Source organism: Neophocaena asiaeorientalis, unplaced genomic scaffold (assembly GCF_003031525.2).
Source record: "Neophocaena asiaeorientalis asiaeorientalis breed wild unplaced genomic scaffold, Neophocaena_asiaeorientalis_V1.1 scaffold476, whole genome shotgun sequence".
Lineage (NCBI taxonomy): Eukaryota > Metazoa > Chordata > Mammalia > Artiodactyla > Phocoenidae > Neophocaena > Neophocaena asiaeorientalis.
Window position 1 is genome coordinate 10,824,187 of NW_020172178.1, and position 16,696 is coordinate 10,840,882.

General features: G+C 63.0%; 2 gene segments (V, D, J or C); both read right to left on the bottom strand.

Annotated features, from left to right (window-relative positions):
* Window positions 1–8,327, bottom strand: part of LOC112408516 (Ig gamma-2A chain C region, membrane-bound form-like) — a 13,743-nt gene extending 5,416 nt beyond the window's left edge. Inside the window, 4 exon segments of the C gene segment in view lie at window positions 2,401–2,696; window positions 7,306–7,494; window positions 7,607–7,806; window positions 8,111–8,327. Of these exon segments, the coding sequence occupies window positions 2,401–2,696; window positions 7,306–7,494; window positions 7,607–7,806; window positions 8,111–8,327 (902 nt within the window).
* A 1,495-nt stretch (window positions 8,328–9,822) lies between these two features.
* Window positions 9,823–14,978, bottom strand: LOC112408525 (immunoglobulin heavy constant epsilon-like). The segment is given in 5 exon segments: window positions 9,823–10,270; window positions 10,342–10,665; window positions 10,755–11,078; window positions 11,203–11,502; window positions 14,684–14,978. Coding segments are annotated over 5 exon segments (1,593 nt in total).
* Window positions 14,979–16,696: the final 1,718 nt, after the last annotated feature.

Consider the following 16,696-nt stretch of genomic DNA (forward strand, 5'->3'; position numbering starts at 1 on the left):
CAGCCCAGCCTAGCCCAATTCAGCCTAGCTCAGCCTAGCCCAGCCCAGCTCAGTCCAGCCCAGGACAGCCCAGCTCAGCCCAGCCTAGCCCAATTCAGCCCAGCTCAGCCTAGCCCAGCCCAGCTCAGCCTAGCCCAGCTCAGCCCAGCTCAGTCCAGCTCAGCCCAGTTCAACCCAGCTCAGCTCAGCCCAGCCCATCCCAGCTCAGCCCAGCCTAGCCCAATTCAGCCCAGCTCAGCCTAGCCCAGCCCAGCTCAGCCCAGGACAGCCCAGCCCAGCCCATCCCAGCTCAGCCCAGCCTAGCCCAATTCAGCACAGCTCAGCCTAGCCCAGCCCAGCTCAGCCCAGCCCAGGACAGCCCAGCTCAGTCCAGCTCAGCCCAGCTCAGCCCAGCTCAGCTCAGTCCAGCCCAGCTCAGCCCAGCCCAGCCCAGCCCATCCCAGCTCAGCCCAGCCTAGCCCAATTCAGCCCAGCTCAGCCTAGCCCAGCCCAGCTCAGCCCAGCCCAGTTCTGTCCAGCTCAGTCCAGCTCAGCCCAGCTCAGCCCAGCTCAGCTCAGTCCAGCCCAGCTCAGCCCAGCCCAGGCCAGCCCAGTTCAGTCCAGCTCAGCCCAGTTCAACCCAGTTCAGCTCAACCCAGTTCAGCCCAGCTCAGCCCAGTTCATCCCAGTTCAACCCAGCTCAGCTCAGCTAAGCCCAGTTCAGCTCAGCTCAGCCCAGCCCGGCCCAGTTCAGCCCAGTTCAACCCTGTTCAGCCCAGCTCAGCTCAGCTAAGCCCAGCTCAGCCCAGTTCAATGCAGCTCAGCCCAGTTCAATGCAGCTCAGCCCAGTTCAGCCCATTCTACCCAGCTCAGCTCAGCCCAGCTCAGCCCAGCTCAGCCCAGCTCAACCCAGCTCAGCCCAGCTCAGCCCAGCTCAGCTCAGCTCAGCCCAGCCCAGGTCAGCCCAGTTCAGCCCAGTTCAACCCAGCTCAGCCCAGTTCAATGCAGCTCAGCCCAGTTCAGCCCATTCTACCCAGCCCAGCTCAGCACAGCCGAGCTCAGCTCAGCTCAGCCCAGACCAGACGAGCCCATGTGTACAGCACCCTGATCTGTGTCTTCTGGGTCGATGGCCGTCTGCCTTTCTCCTTCTTGTCTCTGTACCTGTCCCCCATCCTCCCGCCCCAGGAGGCTGTAGTATGGCCTGGCCGATCAGCTTCTGGGACCCACCTGCTCAAGGCTGCCGGCGGGTCCAACACGGCTGGCAGAGGCCCACGTCTTTTGGCCGTGTGGCCGTGCCCTGCTGGTCCCTGTGCCCACCTGCCCAGAGGCGCTGGAGTGGGGAGGGAGAACGAGGCCTCGTCCAGGCCCGCTGATGGCCGTATAGTCTCAGCCGACCCCTGCCCCGCTCTGGGCCATTTGCGCTGTGAGGTGAGGCCGATGCTGGGAAGGGGCTGCGTGACGGTGTCTGGCCCACAGCTGGGGGTCACTCACCCACTTCCTGTCCCGCCAGTTGTGGCCGCGTGCCTCCACGTCATGTCTGGTCTGTGGTCTGGCTGTGGCGGTACCAGGTGTGTGTGGCCTGGGCTGTGGGACCCCCAGGAGCCCGGCCCTGGCCTGAGGCCCTGTGTGTGCAGGCGAGTGCCGTGGTGGCGTGTGTCTCCATGGGGTGCCCACAGGGCTGGGCTGGTGGCCGAGGTGCAGAGAAGCAGAGGCCAAAGTAGACAGAGTCAGGGGCTTAGGGTGCCTGAGGGAGAAATAGTCCCCGAGGTGCGGGTGAAGTGAGGGCCGCAGGGGAGGCTTCACAGGCCGGCAGGGGCGGAAGCCCCAAGGGACAGCCTTGCCAGAGTGACCGCAGTGAGCAGGCCCCATAGACCTTCAGGCCACAGGGCGGCTGTGAAGGTGGGGGAAGCCACCCCCTCCTCCACCAGCCTCAGCAGCAGTGGGGCCCTTGACTGAAGCTGGACAGGGGGTGTGGGCCCCCCCCCCCCGCCCCGCGTGGAGCCTGGAGTCCTGTGGGTCGGGGTGGCTGAGGGCCTGCCCCCGCCTGCATCCACCCAATTCCCTGCCTGGGGTTCTCCCACCCACGGACCCTGCCGGCTGCCCAGCTGCTCGGCCCTCCCTGGTGCCCCTCAGGAGGTGGTCCCTGCCCAGGCACACGAGGGGCCGTGGGACCTGCACCTGCTTTTACATGTTCATTCATTTCTTCACACCCAGAAGGTTCTGGAGCTACACACAGGCACCTGTGGTCCCCTCCCGGGAAGGACACCATTGCGGGGAGAGCTGCAGGCAGGTGGGGGGGGAGATCAGCATTTCCCTGGGGGTGGGGTGGGCCCAGGAAGGGAGTTGGGGCAGGTGGGCTGGGAGGGGGAGATGGAGGGAGGAAGGGGGGCCTGGGGCAGGGCACCAGGTGGGCAGACACACCTGGCTCGGTCAAGGGACTTCCGGGGTTTTATCACCGACCCTGGCACACTCACAGCATTGCCCACGAGGGGCACTTCCTCCTGGGCTGCTGGACTCCGGTCCACCCCACGCCCGCCGCTCTCACGAGCACCAGCGGCTCCTGCATCGTGGTTGATTGGCCCTGAGGATCCTTCCTCTTGCCGGCCCGTGAGGTCCTGGGGCCCTGCCCCTTCCGGGAGTCTGAAAGCCCGGTGTCCCCTGGAGCCGCCCCGAGGGAGCTGGAGGCGTGGGACTCGGGGTGAGTGCTGGGACAGTGCCTGGCAGGAGTGGAGGAAGCAGAGGGCGGTGTGGGGCCGGAGGCCGCCCTCTCCTGAGGCCAGTGTCCCCCACGCAGACAGCACTGCCCTGCTGTGGGCACAGACGGGTGCGGAATGCGGGGCAGAAAGAAGAGCTTGGACTTGAGGCGGACGGATGTGGGGTCTTGCATGACCTGACGGTCGCAGCGGTTGGGGGAAGGGCCTGAGCCCGAGTGGACACTCTTGTTAAAACCGATGAGCACCTCTGGGAGTCAGGGACTTGCCGAGTGCGGGTCCAGTTGGGAGGGAAGAACCGGGACGGGGCGAGTCCTCCCCGGGCTTCTTCGGAAGGAGGAGGGACCTCGGCTTGGCCAAGGCCGACTGGCTGGTGGTGAGTGTCCTGGGGCCGCGATGAAGGACCTCACACTGAGGGGCTTGAACCAACAGAAATTCAGTCTCGCACTCTGCAGCCAGACGCTGGAGATCCAGGTGTCCCAGGGCCCTGCTCCCGTCAGCAGCTTCAGGGGAGGGTCCTTCCTGCCCCCAGCCTCTGGTGGCCCCAGGTGTCCCAGGCATCACCCAATCTCTGCCTCTGCCCTCATATGACCTCCTGCCCTGAGTCTGATCTCTCCTCCTCTGTCCCTTGTAAGGACGCTTCTCACTGGATTTAGGGCCACCTGGACAATCTCATCTTAAGGTCCTTAACTTCAATCATATATGCAAAGACGCTTTGTCTGAACAGGATCACCTTCACGGGTTCCAGGGCTTAGGACGTGGACATAACTTCTGGGCCTGGGGGCACCATTCCGCCCTCTGTGGTGGGTTGATGAAGAAGAAAGAGGAGGAGGGGCAGAGGGGAGCCCGAGAAGGTGGGTCCTGCTGCTGGGAGGGCGCGTGCGGCACGGCTGCTGGCTCTGGAGCCCGTCTGGCTGGCTGGGATGCATCCTGCTTTTCTCTGCGGGCCTGCTCTTGGGCTGTGCTCCCACTGTGCCAGCCCCTCTAGGTGGGGTGACTGCCACTGTTCTCGGAGAGACAGAAGTGAGCGGTCCTGAAGTGGGATTTTAGTTCCCTGCCCAGGAATTGAACCCGGGTATCCTGGATGAAAGCCAGGAATCCTAGCTGCTAGACCACCAGGGGCCGGAGGCTAGAAGGAAAGTTGCCCTGGCTCTTGCCCCGTTTGAAAGCAAGAATGTTTCACGGACCAAAAACTACAAAGCAGGTATAAAGTTTCTTTTTTTTTTAAACATCTTTATTGGGGTATAATTGCTTTGCAATGATGTGTTAGTTTCTGCTTTAGAACAGAGTGAATCAGTTATACATATACATATGTTCCCATATCTCTTCCCTCTTGTGTCTCCCTCCCTCTCACCCTCCCTATCCCACCCCTCCAGGCAGTCACAAAGCACCGAGCTGATCTCCCTGTGCTATGCGGCTGCTTCCCACTAGCTATAGAAGCACAGCACAACATGTGGGCTAGAGAAGTAACCTATTGAAGACAGGAGGAGGCAGAAATACTCACCTGGAGAGTGTGGACGTTCTCCCTGATGAGAAGTGAAGGGGTGCTCGGCTCGTCTGTACAGCGCGGCTCTCCCGGATCTCTGTCTTCCTCTGGCCCATTACCTCGCCTCTTTTCCCACATCTGACCTGCCCTAGGGCCCTCCTGACAAGTGTGTATCTTTTTGACAAGAAAGATTCCAACGCGGGCTTCCCTGGTGGCGCAGTGGTTGAGAGTCCGCCTGCAGAAAAAAAAAAAGATTCCAACACAAAGGCTAACGGGAAGTTTGACAACACATTATGGGCTGGCACGCCCTCCCTTTTTGACCCCCGAGGAGGCTTCCTGCACATGTGCAGTCGGAGAGCTTTCCCTGACCTCAGGAGCGATAGACGTGGTCGTCTTATCTCTTTACTCCAGCAGGGCTCAGCTCCTGCCACTGACTTTGTCCTTGGAGTGTCAGGGAAAACAGAGCTCCAGTTTCCTCTGCTTGGCAAGCTCCAGCTGCTCAGCCCAGGGGCCCATCTGTCTCCTACTTCACCACCTTTCTTCCCGACTTGGGGGAGATGCGCGTTGTCCGTGTGTGACGACGCCCAGCTTTCAGGGGCCCGTGTGGGCTGAGCCCTTGTTGCCCTCGCTCTGGATTCCATGGGTGGTCTTATGATCGGGGGTGCAAGTCAGAGAAAGGGAACACTCAGCTCTGCCCCCGGGGTCTCCCAGCTCAGGAGACGGGAGGAAGGCCCCTGGACCTCGGCTTGAGAGAACCATGCAGGTGGGGGCCGGTCTTGGGGCCTGGTTTCTGGAAACTGTGTGCGAGTCTGTGCAGGTGTGAGTGTCGGTGTGAGGGGGCAGAGCAGAGCAGGGCTGCGCCCTTGACCTTGTGTGAAGTGCTCTACTGCCCCTCTCATGTTCTATTGGAACCAAACACTCGGGCTCTCTGGACAAGCCTCAGAGTTGCCCAATCCTGGGTTTTCTATGCCCGACCTCCACAGGCTGCATGGTCCGTGTTGGAGTCTGTGGGATGCCTGGTCTCCCAGCGCAGATGGAAGCTCTCAGAAGGGCCTTCGCCACAAGTGGACTCTCCTGTCAGAGTCTGGGCACTCGTATGCTGGGAAGGAGGCCACTGGGCCCTGAAGAATGGTCTTAACTGCTCACAGGCCCTCAGAGGCCAAGAAGGTCACTCACCGCCCCTAGTTTCCTCCTTATTGTACCTTTCCTAATAATTGAAACCTTTTCTTCCTGTTATTGGCCACCCGGTTTTTCCTTACAGTGCAGGACCCACTGCCCACATTTCTTTCTTTCCATTGGTTGCCGAGTGCTCTTTGTATATGAAGGAGTCCTGCCCTGTGTCACATGTGCTCATGTGCTCTGCCCCGTTTCCATGGGACTTCAGAGCCCCTTGTGGGCGGGCTTCTCCAGCTCTTTACCCTCAGGAGGGGGCTCGGCCCATGCCCACCACTGTGCTTGGCCAGCCGGCCCTCTCCCTGGTGCCTGTGGCTCCTGCCTGCGCGGCTCCCAGCTTTCTTCTCGAGGACGGTGGCGGCCAGCCCCAGACAGCTATCGCTTGTTCATCGGGACGTCCGGGCAGGCTGGCGGGATGGGGCCCGAGGACTGGCCTGTCTGTGTGAGCTCAGTGGGTGGACGGCTGGGTGGTGACTGGGGCCCCAGGAGGCTGATGCCGGCCTCCACCCTGGTGCTTGTGCAGCTGTGTTCCTGCGGCCTCCTGCACTGACCACTGAATGAGCCCCTCAGGGTTTGCCCACGGGGAGTGGGACTGTTGCCTTTACCTTCGTGTGGGGAGGGGCGGTGAGTCTGGGCTGGAGGCCAGTGGCGCAGGCGTGGTGGAGCCTGAACCGGGGTCTCAGTGGGCATTGAAGGACTCGAGGCGGAGCCTGGCTGGACACTTGGGTCCTCGGGGCCCAGAGCGGCCCTCTGCCCCCTTCCCTCTGGCCCCTTGTCCACGTCCTTGGCGGGGGGCACCTCCTGCTCCCAAGTTACCACAGGCACCTCCCCAAGGTATGCTCAGGTGGCAAGGGATTCTTTTTTTTTTTTGTGGTACGCGGTCCTCTCACTGTTGTGGCCTCTCCCGTTGCGGGTCACAGGCTCTGGACACACAGGCTCAGCGGCCATGGCTCATGGGGCTTGCCGCTCCGCGGCATGTGGGATCTTCCCGGACCGGGGCACGAACCCGTGTCCTCTGCCTCAGCAGGCGGACTCTCAACCACTGTGCCACCAGGGAAGCCCTGGCATGGGATTTTTTTTTTTTTTTGCGGTACATGGGCCTCTCTCTGCTGCAGCCTTTCCCGCTGCGGAGCACAGGCTCCAGACGCGCAGGCCCAGCGGCCATGGCTCACGGGCCCAGGCGCTCCGCGGCGTGTGGGATCCTCCCGGACTGGGGCATGAACCTGTATCCCCCGCATTGGCAGGCGGACTCTCAACCACTGCGCCACCAGGGAAGCCCCTGGCATGGGATTCTTTAATGAACTTTACTAGGAAAAGTTAGGAGAGAGGTCGAATGAGGGCATGGGGGATGTGGGTGGGTGCTGCAGGGCTGACTTGGCCACACTGCGGACCCTTTGGGAAGCGCCTTCTGCTGTGGGACCCTGCCTCACAGCCTAGGGCCCTGCCTGCAGCCCTGGAAACTCCCCTGGACCTTCCCCAGAAGGTCTTCTCTGCATCCTCATTCTGCATGAACGGTGCCTGGGGGTGGACAGCAGGGAGGGTGGGCAGGGGGCAGGAGCAGGGCATGGGGGGCAGCGCACTTGGCCCTGGGGGCACTGAGGGCGGGACTGAGCCTGGGGAGTGAGCCCGTGGCTCGGCTGGGCTGGACTCAGACGCTGGATCGGGCTGGTTGGGACTCTGAGTTCTAGATCTGGCTCTGGGCTCCAGCGTGGGCTGGGCAACGGGCTCAAGGCCGTCACTGTGTTTCAGGGGTTGTTCAGTCAGAATCGGTGTGGGCCCGAGCCCAGGGGCCTGGGAGAAGCCTGGGGTGGTCAGCACCCACGCCCAGCCCAGGTCTCTCTGTGGAGGGAACAGATGCTCTTCTGGGACTTGCCCCAAAGTGGGGTGGTGTGGGGCTGTGATAGGTGGGCCCACTGTTGCCTTCGACCTTGGGGCTGAGCTGGGGGCTCTCGGCACCCGTGTGCTGGTCGCTGGGCCCCTGGCTCTGGCCCCCTGGGGGCTGGTCTGCTCCTTCCTTCGGCCCAGGGTCGAGCTGGCAGCCTCGGGGACGCTCACACGAGGGCGGAGGCAGGGCTGCGCGGCGTTCCTGTGGTCGCGGGAAGCCTGCGGCTGTGTCTTCAGGGCAGCAGCCAGGACCCACTTCACCTGGGGGACGGCGTGCGTGAGGGACTGTGCGCCCAGCCGAGGCTCTCCCTCTGTTGGGGCGCCCTGCCCTGGAACAGGGCGTCCCCCCCTGGAACGGGGCGTCCGTGCCCACCTTGCAGAGGGTGACGGCAGCGCCATAGCTCACGCTAAGCAGGAAGAGCGCCACGAAGGTTAGGAGGCCAGTCTGCGTCCCCTCCAGCTCGTCACTCTCGGCCTCCTCTGTGCACAGGTCCTCCAGGGCCAGCTCTGCGGGTGCCAGCTGGTCAGCCACCTGGCCTCGGGGTCCGACGGGGAAGGACAGGCCTGGCCAGCCTTAGGGAGTCGAGGGGACTGGGCCTGGCGCCCTGGTCCTGGGCAGTCCCTCCGTCTGGCCCCTCTGCGACTGCCCAGAGCCACCAGCTGGACCTGGAGGGTGGGGGGTTGGAAGCCCCAGAGCTGGCCGGCGGCTGTGTGGGGCGGCGCTGCTCCCCTGCCCTCTGCTGTCCCTCCACTCTCTGGTGGCTGGTGTTATCTCTGCCACCATTTCTCCGCCACCATTTCTCCGGCTTTTCTCCTGACGGCTGGTCGCCCCTCTCAGCCCCGCGGGCCCCTCACCTCAGCTCCAGCTCTGCCCCACCCCGCTCCCTGCCCCGTGGCAGGCGGGGGCCCTCGGCCTGGGGAGCACCCACGTCCACCCACTGCATGGCCTGTGGCTGCCCAGTCTGGCCCCCTGGGCCCCGTTCCTGCTCGGCTCCATTTTCACCAACCAGGGGGGCCCTTGAAGAGCACAGGCTGGCCTCCCTGCCTGGAGCCTTCAGGAGGGGGTCTGGACCCGGGAGGGCCCCTAGGGTCATAGGATCATTGCAGAGGGTGCCCCGAGGGCTGGGCCCGGCTGCACGGATCTTGCCCAGTGTGCGGGAACCCAGAGCTGCCCCTGGCCCCTAGCTCCTCCTGTCCTGGGGCTGGGCCCCTTCCTTCCCCAGCACGGCCTCTGCTCTGGGCTCGTGTTCAGGGTGTGGGCTGTGCTTTCTGTATGGATGTGGTGGGTGCCTGTGTGCTGTCCACGAGTGTGTCTGTCCGTGTGTGTCCATGTGTGTCCACGTGTGTCAGTATGTGTGTGTGCATTCATGTGTGTGGGTTCATGTCTGTGTCCCCGTGTGTCTGTGTCCATACGTGTCTGTGTATATCTATGTCTGTGTGTGTCAGAGTGTCTGTCCATGTGTATCAGTATGTGTCCATGTGTGTGTCTGTGTGTGTTCACACGCATGTGTCTCTGTGCGCCTGTGTCCATATGTCTGTGTGTATCCATGTGTGTGTCCATGTGTCTGTGTGTGTCTGTGTGTTCATGTCTGTGTGTCCATGTGCCTGTCCATGTGTATCAGTGTCTGTGTGTCTGTCCATGTGTATCTGTGTGTGTTCATTTGTATGTGTTCATGTCTCTGTCCTCATGTGTCTGTGTCCGTGTGTGTGTCCATGTGTGTCAGTGTGTGTCTGTGTGTCCAACTGTCCATCTGTGGGGTGCAGCTGACAGGGAGGGCTTGGCTGCACGAGGAAGCCATGTGGGGCAATGGGTGGGTCCAGGGGCCCAGGTATGACGGCGAAGGGTTTGGGAGTGGCCTGGGAGCTAGGGCGGGCCTCGGGAGGCCACCTGTGAGTGTGTGTGAGATGTTACCAGCGGTTGGCAGTGCCGTGTGACTTGGGTGCGTGCGGAGCCCTGGCACCAGTGGGCATGACAGTGTGAGGGTGCGTGCGAGGGCTGGGTGCTTCCCTGGACCGATTCAGGGTGGAGTGAGCCTGAGCGGCAAGATGGGGACCCTGGGCGCCGACCCTGGCCTGGTGTGGCCACGCAGGTAGGCTGGGGGTCAGAAGGCAGGGGTCAGAGGAGTGGGCTCCGCACAGGCCCCTGTGCAGGGTTGACCCATTTGTGCCCAGGAGGTGACAGTGGAGGGACCTGCGTGTTGGTGCCAGTGCGGGGGTCTGACTCGGCCCATTTCTCTACCTGGAGGGCCTGTGTGTGCAGCTGGTCTTGGGAGCCTGGGGGCTTGTCTGTGTCCAGAGGGTCTGGCAGGAGGCTGGGGGTGGAGGCTGAGGCCTCCGGGAGCTCCGGGAGAGGCTGGGGTCTCTGTGGTCCCTCCCCTAGGACTACTCTCGGGCTCTTAGAGCTCCTTTGACTGGGTAGAGTCCATAGTGGCGTGGCGGGGAGGCCCTCTGACACAGACGGCGATGCTGGATGGAGACGCGCCTCAGCCCTGGCCCCCACCCCGTGCCTCCCTTTCCTCTGTGCCAAGACACCGCTCCCTGCCCCACAGCTCCCCAAGGATGGGCACGCCCAGGGCTCTGAGCAGGCACTGGAGTGTTTATTGACAATGGACAGAAGGTCTGGCCGGCCCCCTCCCCCACCCCAGCAGGATGGAGCCCTGGGATGAGGAGAGGGGGGAGGCCAGGCATCATTTACCAAGGTTGATGGACATCGATTTCTTGAGCGTCCTTGAGCCGGGCAGCGCCTCGTGCGCCACTTGGCAGGTGAATTCGCTCTTCTGCTCCCAGTCGGCCCACCTGACCACCAGGTGGCTGTAGATGAAGTAGGCGGAGATGTCGGAGATGGGGCTGCGGACCTTGTGGGGCCTCGTGATGGTGTGCTGGTCCGCCTGCATCAGGGTGCCGTTCCGCAGCCACTGCACGGAGATGTCCGCGGGGAAGAAGTTCTGGATCAGGCAGGTGAGGGTGACCTCGCCTTTGGTCTTGAGCTCCTCCTTGGGTGGCGGGAACACGTAGACATCGGGAGCCTTGCGCTTGCCTGCAGACAGGTGTGCGGTCAGCCAGTCTCCACCTGGGGGGCCGCCCACCTCCCCTCAGCCTGCGGCTCACCAGGGCCCTTGGAGATGGAGCGCAGGATCTCCTTGGGTAGGTGTGGGTGGGTCACTCTGCAGTAGTAGGTGTCGCCGTTGAGCCAGTCACTGACGTTCACCGGCAGAGTGGACGTGACAGTGACCGTCCCGTTGAACTCATCCTTGAAGACAAGCGGGTCTGGATACATTAGATCCTTGCTCTCCCTGGACCAGGTCAGTGTAACGTCCTTTTTGCTGGCCAGGTCCACCACCAGGCAGGTGATCTTGGGTGACTTGTTGACGTACAGGTCGAGGGGCGTGGGTGGGCTCAGGTAGGCGCTCACGCCACGGGGCTCGGACTCGGCTGTGTGTGGGAAGGGGCTGAGTGAGGCTGAGTCTGCCCTCCTCTCTGAACCCCCAGCGGCCGGGTGTTGGCGTGGGCGAGGGCCATACCTGTGCACCTGCGGGCGTGGTTGTCGTAGGTGGAGCCATAATAGGTGACCCGGCAGGTGTAGGTGAGTTGGGACACCCACTGGCCTTGTGTGATGTTGAGCTCGCTGTAGGTGGAAGCCAGTTTGCCCTCCACCCTTTCGGGGCCGGTGTGTGGGAACACGTCTGTGGCCTCACGCCCGTCCACCAACCAGGTGACCTTGATTTTGCCTGGGGTGTAGCCGGAGATTAAGCACAGGAGCCGGATGGTGGTATGGGTGTCGCCACGGGGGTCGCAGGAGGAGTAAAAGAGCTTCACGGTGGGGTCGGTGAAGCTCTTGATGCACCCTGGCGGCAGAGGCAGCAGGAGTAGGGCTGGCCTCTCTGAGCCCCCAGCCCTTCCTCCCTGTCCCTCCCGCCCAGCCTCCCCTCCCCCTCTGGCTGTCTCGTGGGCTGCCCGGGCCTGGCTCACCAGTGACGGCCTTGGTGGTGGTGGTGCTGGACGCAGCGTGGGCCACGCTGCAGGTGAACTTCTGCTTGGACCACTCGCCCGAGACTGTCACCTGGCTGCTGGTGGTGTAGAGGCTGGAGTTCAAGTTTTGGATGGCAGGGAAGGTCAGCGTGCTCTTGTTCAGGGATGCTGTGTCCCAGGTCATGGTCACTGGGCCCGGGAAGTAGCCCGTGACCAGGCAGCCCAGCGTCACAGAGGTGGCATTGGTAGCACTTTTGCAACAGGGACGCAAGGGGTAGACGGATGGGCCGTGGATGGAGGCTGTGGGGACAGGACAGCGGTCAATGCTGGCCTCAGGACTGTCACCTGTATGTGCCAGGCTAACTGCTGGCTTTGGAGGGTGGGCTGTGGGGTGGAGGTGGGGAGGTCCAGTGCAGGGAACACCGGGACTGTGTTCCAGCTTTGGGGGACAGATGGCTCCTCCTGGGTCCTTTCCTCATCTCCTGATTCCACTAGGGACGCCCTCCAGTGAATCCTTGTGCCCTGCAGAAGCAGTGGCTGTCACTGCCCTTGGCCAGGACTCCTGCCCTCAGCCCCAAGTGGGTGGACACGGGGCTCCTGAGTGGAGGCGCTAACCCACTCCCTGAGGTGGAGGTTCAGAGCCCATAGCCCTCTGTTGGCACCCAGGGACCCAGGGAGAAACCCCCCAGGCCCAGGAGTTACCAGGCTACTCTTCTGCCCCCACTCATAGACTCCCATTGGAGATCAGGGACCCTGAGAACCTCAGTAGCCACCAGTCTGTCCCCTCTGCCCCACCCATAGCCCTGGGAACACAGGCCTGGGACACAGAGACCCCCAGGATCACTAAGCTGCTTTCCCACTCCTGACCCTAACTCAGACCCCCATCGGGGATCAGGGAGACCCCCAGGAACCGTCAAGCTTGCCCTTCTGCTCCAAACCAAAGACCTCATAAGGGCCTGGGGATCCACAGGACCCCACTTCCCAGGAATCACCTTGTGTCCCCGCCCCACTCCAAAGTCCCTGTGGGCCTGCTGTGGGCGGATCCACCTGCCACCCACTGGACCCCTGCTACCTGCAGCCGTGGGTCAGCCTTCAGGTCCCTGAGCAGCTTTGCCATGGCTGCCCCTTCACCCCATCCTTCAGCTGACCAGCCCAGGCCCGCTGGTGCTCTACCCGCCCTGCTGACCCCCCAGGGGAGCCTGATTCCAGGCCCCATGGAGAGAGGACAAAGGCCCCTCAGAGCCCTCCTCAGTCCCCCTCCTCAGCCCTTCTCAGGCTCCTCTGGCTGCCAGGCCTGTCTGCACGTCCCCTGGCCTTGGAGCTCCAGCCCCCAGCCCATCCCAGCTCTGCATCCCAGCTCGGCTCTTCCAGCTTCCTCTATTCTGCCGGCTAGCCCAGCTGAGCACAGCCCAGATGACCGTGTGTCAGGACAGCTGAGACCAGCTGAGACAAAGCAGCTCGCGAGTACAGCCCAGCACCGCTAACGAGTCCTGCGCATTTCAAGTCAGCTCAGCCCAGTTCATCCCAGTTCACCCCAGCTCAGCCCAGAGCAGCCTGCCTTGATCCAGCCTGGCCCGCTTCAGCCCCTGACGTCCCATCTCAAGCAAAACAGCTCATCTGAGCTGCGTCCACGTGGTTCATTTTAGTTCAGTTTAGCTGACTGAGCAAAGCTGGCCAGGATGACCCCACAGCCCACTCCACCCAGTTAATCCAGCTCAGCCCAGCCCAGTCCAGCCCAGCTTAGCCCAGCTCAGCCCAATTCCACCCAGTTCAGCTCAGCTCAGCCCAGCCCAGCTCAGCCCAGCCATGCCTAACCCAGTTCAGCCCAGTTCAGCTCAGCCCAGCCCAGTCCAGCCCAGCTCAGCCCAATGTAGCCCTACTCAGCTCAGCCCAGCCCAGCTCTTCAGCTCAGCCCAGCCTCTCAGCTCAGCCCAGCCTAACCCAGTTCAGCCCAGCTCAGCCCAGCTCAGCCCAATTCCACCCAGTTCAGCTCAGCTCAGCCATGCCTAACCCAGTTCAGCCCAGTTCAGCTCAGTTCAGCCCAGTTCAGCTCAGCCCAGTTCCACCCAGTTCAGCCCAGCTCAACCAAGCCCAGTTCAACCCAGTTCATCCCTGCTCATCCCAGCTAATCTCAGTTCAGACCAGTTCAGCCCAGTTCAGCCCTGTTTAACCCAGCTCAGCCCATCTCAGCCTAGTTCAGACCAGCTCAGCTCAGCCAACCCTAGCTCTGCCCCACCCCTCTGGGGTAGGCAAGCTCAGCAGAGAAGAGCCCAGCCCAGTGCATTCAGCCCAGGTGAGCCCAGATTGCCCCTTTTATCCTGCCTAACTACGCAAGTCGGGCCCCACTCAGCTAAGCCCATTTCTTCTGCCAGCCCAGCTCAGTCCAGCAGAGTCCAGGCCTGCCTAGTGCACCTGAGGACAGCCCGGCTGAGCCAGGCTGGGAAGGCTCAGTCAGCTGGGGCAGCCTGCTCCCTCCCTGTCTGTCTGAAGCAGCCTGGCCCACGACAGCCCAGCTCACTTTAGCTCAGTGCACGGTCCCACGTGGCTGGGGACAGCCCTTCTGGCCAGTGTGGCCCAGCTGAGGCTGGGATAGCTCATCTGCCTCCACATAACTCCATCCACTCAAGCCAAACTTGCCCAGCCCAGCCCTGCCTGGCCTACCCTAGTCAGGCTGGCTCAGGCCAGCCCAGCTCAGGCCAGACGACGTGGGCCCAGGCCTGCCTGCCATGTTGGCCGGCCTAGGGACTGAGACCCGCTGCTTCCCCCTGACCCTGGGCTGGCCGTCACCATGTTTACTGGTTGTAGGCAGATCCACGCTCAGCCCGAGGTCCATGCCCTGTGTGTGATTCTTGCCCTGGCCCTGACCTGTCTGAGATTCTCGGCTCCTTGGTCTTCTCCAGGTCGGCTTCGAGCGTTCTCTTACTTCCCTGTGTCCCCATGCAGGGAAGGGACAGCTGCAAGGCAAGCAGTGACTCAGAAGCTTGGTCCCCGCTGGGTGGGCAGTCCAGGTGTCTTCTCCCAGCAGTGGTCTGGGCAGCTCCAGCGGCGGGGTGCCTGAGGGGCTGGGGTCTTCTGTCAGGTGCCCGTGGCTGGTGTGGCCCATCTGGCCAGTGGTGGCCGTCTGCAGGCTCCCAGATGAGGTGAATCGTTAGGAAGCATTGCTGTTATTTTTATGCCCAGACGATAGAGCCTGGGGCAGGGCGGGGCAGGGGGGCGAGCTCTGCCTCAGTGCTCTCAGCTAAAAATGGGGTGGGAACCCCCAGGGGCCTCGGCAGCCCTGGAAGTTCCCTTCTCTCTCTCTGTTCTCGGGAAGTCAACCCAGCGACGGCCGGTCTCAGGTGAGGCTCCTCTCTGTGGCCTCTTCCCCGGCCTCTGCCACCCGGCTCGTGACCTCTCCCTCGATGCCACGGGCTGACTTGGTGAGCAGCCGGCACACACTGTGGTCACTACGATGGCCCGGGAAGGGAGAGGCACCAGGCACCGCCACCACTGCCCCCGAGGCAGCCCATGAGGGACGGTCCTGGCCGTTTTGTGCTTGAGAAGTTGAGGCCCGCGTGGCCTAGGTGCCTGCGGCGGAGTGCGGGGCTTTCTGAGCAGTGGTCTGGGGGCCGGCCTGGTGGGGTGGCCCTGGGTACGAGCGTGAGAGGCTGTGGGTCCAGCTGGGTGTAGGCAGGTGCTGGTCCTCTGGTGGCTTCCTGGGCACCCTGCTGGCCGACAGTCTCACCCGCTGTCTGCGAGCCAGCCTCCCGATCGCTGTCCTGCAGCTGGGCTCCCATCGGGGCTGCGACTGGGCTGCGTGGCCGGCAAGGGCTGGCAGGGGCCTGTCGGGAGGTGGGACATGGCTGTGAGCTTGGCCAGCGGCTCGGCAAGACCTCTGCAGCCACCGGACCCTGGGGTGTACCATGCCACCCTGTGCTGTTGCTGTCCATCAAGGTGTGGGGACCACAGAGTGGCCTTCGTAGAGGTGCCCGCAGCATTCGACTCTGGTCTGTCGGGGCAGCCAGTCTACCGTCGACGCTCCCTGCCATGTGCTGAGCCAGATGATGTGCTGAGTCTTGGCCTTGCCTCCATGCTGTGGACGTGTCCTGCAGGCCGGTGTGTCTCTGGAACCCCCCAAAGGCCCAGATGCACACACAGGGGAGGCCACGAGAACTTGCAAGCTAGCTCATCAGCATGGACTCCTGGGAGGTGACATGTAGTCTTTGTGGAGAGGGAGACAGCAGGACCACGTCCCCTGGGCCCAGGACACCCAGGGCCGCTGGTCTGCATGCAGGGAGGCTGTGCAGAGATGAGCTGTCAGGCCTGCACGCCCAGAGGAGTGTCCGGGCCTCTTGGAAGACCCAAGAGGGGCCGCTGGATGGCTGGGGAGGGGCCCTGTGTGCAGAGCCAGGGCCCCGAGGCCCCCAGGACAGATTGTCCTGGTCTGTCCCGCCCCACCCTTGGCCCCAGGGACAGATGCTGCATGGCAGGTGCAGGGGGAACGCCGAGTTCCCTGGAAGGACTCAAGGTTCTGAGAGAAACCACAAGGCAGGCAGAGCCCCACCGGGGAGCCTTCTGCCAGGTGGTGCCTGGCCCTGCGGCCTGTACGGTGTGAGTGTGTGGGGCTGGGGGCTTGGCCCAGCACCCCTGCGCTTCCTACCCAGCTGTGGGCGTTCAAGACTGAGGCCTCGGGCCCAGCCAGCCCCTCCCCCAGCTCTACCCCAGCACCCCAGGAGCCACTGGGCTGCCGGCGCAGGGGCAGGGAGGGTAGGGGGTGTGTGTCCCTCGGTCAGTGGAGGAGACTCGCTCCTGCACCTGCCCGGCTGCAGGAAGTTAGATGGGACCTGGCCAGACAGCCTGGGATAGGTGGGCCTTCAGCCAAGGCAGTGTGAAGTCCCTCTGAGGCTGGGCCTCCGTGTAAGGGCCTGTGGGGTAGCCGGGGGCCAATGCTGGCTCCGGCCAGTGGATTGCTTGGAGGGAAGGCCAAGCTGCAGATGGTTTCTTTGACATTTCCTGACCAGGACACTAAATGGGTGGCAGCGCTAGCCTCCAGATCCCTCAGACTCAACCAGGGGCTCACTGCCCTCGGTACCCATGGTGGGGGCCAGGCCCCAGAGTTCTCCTGGACAGTGAGACCAGCTGACCCCCTTGTTGCCCTTGGTTGTGGCCCCAAACATGGGCCCAAAGATGCTTCAATCCCCCCTCCCCGGCTTCCTTCCCCCAGGCCAGGCCTGGCTCCACGGCTGTCCGCTCCCTCTTGGGGCTGGCCCACCACCACCCAGGCCTCCAGACGTCCTCCACCCCAGGGAGGCCCCGCTTCTCCAGCTCCGTGCCTGCCTTTCCAGCAACGATGCTGTCATTACACTCTCTGAAGTGTGCAGTGCTTTGTCTCCTAATTTAAATGCTCCCATTACTAATGAGCTGGAGTATCTCTTCAGAGACTTGGGAGACATTTGGACGTCTGTCTCTGATCTCATCCTGCTTTCTGAAGATTTTCTTGGCGATTTCCTGGGAA